Source organism: Orycteropus afer, unplaced genomic scaffold, assembly GCF_000298275.1.
Source record: "Orycteropus afer afer isolate SDZICR_OR568_19922 unplaced genomic scaffold, OryAfe1.0 scaffold00061, whole genome shotgun sequence".
NCBI classification, from domain to species: Eukaryota; Metazoa; Chordata; class Mammalia; order Tubulidentata; family Orycteropodidae; genus Orycteropus; species Orycteropus afer.
Genome location: NW_006921648.1, coordinates 330,345 through 333,616, shown reverse-complemented (window position 1 = coordinate 333,616; position 3,272 = coordinate 330,345). Strand labels below are relative to the sequence as shown.

General features: G+C 62.9%; 1 protein-coding gene across 1 annotated transcript in view; it reads right to left on the bottom strand.

Annotated features, from left to right (window-relative positions):
* The window catches only part of CRAMP1 (cramped chromatin regulator homolog 1), a 34,446-nt gene that overhangs the window by 4,156 nt on the left and 27,018 nt on the right, over nt 1-3,272 (bottom strand). Inside the window, exons 14-18 of the mRNA XM_007939647.1 lie at nt 2,689-2,793; nt 2,276-2,448; nt 1,639-1,719; nt 985-1,216; nt 80-244 (exon numbers count right to left, since the gene is read on the bottom strand). Coding sequence (XP_007937838.1) covers nt 80-244; nt 985-1,216; nt 1,639-1,719; nt 2,276-2,448; nt 2,689-2,793 — 756 coding nt within the window. The remainder of the gene's footprint in view (nt 1-79; nt 245-984; nt 1,217-1,638; nt 1,720-2,275; nt 2,449-2,688; nt 2,794-3,272) is intronic.

Genomic DNA, 3,272 nt, shown 5'->3' with positions numbered 1-3,272 from the left:
GGGGGACCCGTCTCTGACACCGCCCGTCCCTCCCCGTGGGGACAGCGTGGGGGCCCCTGCTGAGCCACCGGACGCTCACCAAAGAGGCTGCTGAGTGACGAGTCGGTGGAGTCGCTGGGGTACCACTGGGGGTCATGAGTGGGAGAGGCAATCCAAGCGGGCTGGGGGCTGCTGGACGGGGATGACAGACTCTTAGAACTGTCACTGCCATTCAGTTTTGCTGGAGAAAGGGAGATGCCTTCACCTGCAAGCCAAAGTCGTGGTCAGAGGGCACGCAAGGGTGCAGAGCAGTCCGATTCCCCAAGCTCCCACCAGGAGGCAGTGGGGCAGTCGGGCCCGAAACCCGCCCGTGCAGGGAGCTGGCCTCAGAGTGGCTGCTCTTGGCAACAAAGGCTCTGAGAAGAGGGAACATCGAGGGAGACGGTTCGCTCACAGGCCACGTCTGGGCGGTGCCAGGACGGCACAACTCCCACTGGTGGCCGAGGGAAGGGGGCGCCCCCCGCTGATGGCTCGCCAAGGCCATGTGCTCATAGGCTTGAACCCGCATTGCCTGACCCACGGCCTGAAGCCACGAGATTCAGAACCGCTTGGAGCTGGTCCACCAGGCTGGAGGGGGCTCACTGGGCCCCACTCTTGGTCTCAAGGCTGGGGAAGTTCCTACAAACCCATCAAAGCCTCGAGCCAGAGCCTGACCTCCCTGCTCACCACCTGCTGGAATCAGGCAGCAGCTGCTCTTGGTGGAGTGGAGGCTCCGAGCAGAGCTGACCGAGAGTTTGGACCTGGCCCTTCCTGCAGGGCCGAGTGGGATGGGCTGTGAGAGTGTGGCCATGAGGGCATAGGGCTGTGAGGGGGCGGGGCCATGACAGTGTGGGGCGTGAAGGGGCCGTGAGGGGACGGGGCTGTGACAGGGGCGTGGCCATGACAGAAGCATGGGTGTGAGCGGGGCAGGGCCGCGATGCCGCCCTCACCGCCCTCACCCCTCACCGTACTGGCCAGAGCCAATGGCCAGGTCGATGATGGAGTCGCTGATATGCGTGGCAGGCTCGCCCTGCGAGAGCACGTCCTCTGGGGGCCCCGGGAGGGAGAGGTCCAGCAGAGCAGAGACATTGGGCGGAGAGAGCCGAGTGCTGGCACCTTCCGAGTTGGGCAGTGGCGCTGAGAGGCCGTTTTGGAGTGGCGCTTTGGGCAGCTCGGCTAAGGAGAGGGCAGAAGCAGCCTGAAAGAGAGCGCGTCGGTCAGCCCTCGTTACTGACAGGATGCGACCAGGGAGCACACGTCAGCAGAGTTGGCCCGGCCACCAAGCAGCACACGGTGCAGTCTGGTGCCCGAGCCCACCATGGAGACGGTGAGTAGGAAGGCCAGGCCCCGGCAGCCAGGTCTCCTCCTCAAGGACTGCAGCGCACACACAGAGTGGGTGCCAGGGAGGGCGGCCAGCTGACCCCTCCCTGTCCGCAGCACGCCGAGTCCCCCCAGGCTCATGTGTGTACCAGGGACAGATAGAGGACGGCACTGCCGGCACCGAGCCTCATTCACAACCCTGAAGGTCCCAGCGATCTGAGAGAGGAGCAGGGAGGGCAGGGCCTCAGGAGCCAGACGGGGGCCTGGGCAGTGCTTCTCTACCCAAGCACACACTCCTACCTGGAAGCCGTCCGCTGCTGCTTCTGACTCCGGCTCGAGCCTCGAGGGGACGCTGATGAAGGGACTGCTCGAACCCGCATCCTAGGGGAACGTCAGAAGCACCCGTGAGCAGCCCACCCCCATGAACTCTGAAGGAAAGCACAGCAATGCCACCAGCTGCCCGGCAGCAGAGGCTCCATGAACAGACCCCAGTGAGGCCAGACACGCCACAAAGTGCTCCTGGAGGAGGCCAGGCGGTCCCTGCGCTCAAGGACGGGTACCAACCCCAAGAAGCTGACTCGGCATCGCCCAGCAAGGCCAGGCTCCTGAGGATCCTGATGGGTCGCTGGGCCCCTCCTCAAGCCTGTCTAACAGGCCATGCTGTTGGCCGGCGTGAGTAAGGACATACCGCCTGGCCCCGTTACTCGCGGGTGCACTGGGTGCTGGCTGTGCCAGAGGCACAAGATGAGCCCATCCCTCGCAGGTGCCAGTCCCAGCTTCTGGTCTCCTATCACCCCACAACTCTCCTCCCGGACACTTTAGCCCATGGGCCACCCTCTGGAGAGGTAGAAGCTGGGCCCCTACGTGGCCACAGCTCAGAACATGGGCTTCCAATCCCCGGAGTAACCAGTCGGTAACTAGACACACGTATACTCACAGTGGAGATGGTGTGTCCATTCTGGGGGGTTCCGGTGGGATCCTGGATGGTGGTAGCTGAGGTCACATCATCTGAGGACAGAGGAGGGATACCTGCCAAGCCCTCGGCATCCAAGACAGGAAGAGGGCTCCCAGGAATGATGCCAGCACTCTTAGCGGCCAAGTCAATGGCACCTGGTGGCAGAAAGGACACTTCACACCTCCACTCTACAGACACCTTGAAAAATGTCCCAGGCAGCTGTGCAACAGCTACTGCTTTACACCACATTTCAATATGAGGGCCGACGTGTCACATGTTGTCTTAGAAAGGAAATGACATGCAGTGGCTTGAAAAAAAGGTGAACACCTTGCAAACAAATGTCACTCAAAAACCCAGTGTGGTGGCCACCACCACATCCGATTACTAAAACTTACTGGCCAGCTGACTGGTGGCCTGGGCTGGAAGGACCTTGGGCACAATCGGCCTTGACAGGGCTGCTTTCGTCAGAGAGGACTGGATCGGCCGGAATGAACCTCTCCCTGCGAGGACGAGAACAAAACCCTGGCATTGGCCTCGCTCACCCACTTGCACCCCCACCCACAGCAGGGGCCGCACAGGGCTCTCCTTCCAGCCAGTCGGGGCACAGAGTGGAGCCAAGGGCTGCCCAACAGTCCGAACACATGCCGCCTGGGAAGGCCAGAGGCCGGGGCACAGCAGCAACACCTCAGGAGCTGCTGAAAGGCTGCGGTCACCACTCTGTCCCCCAGCACGAGCAACCAGCACCACCAGGGGGCAAGTGTACCCCACTGTGAGCAACCAGCACCAGGGGGCGAGTGTAACCTGCGGGGGGAACCAGCGACACTGGGGGATGAGTGTAACCTGCAGGGGGAACGGGCGACACCGGGGGGTGAGTGTAACCTGCCGGGGGAACGGGCGACACTGGGGGGTGAGTGTAACGGGGGAACCGGCAACACCAGGGGGCGAGTGTAACCTGCAGGGGGAACGGGCGACACTGGGG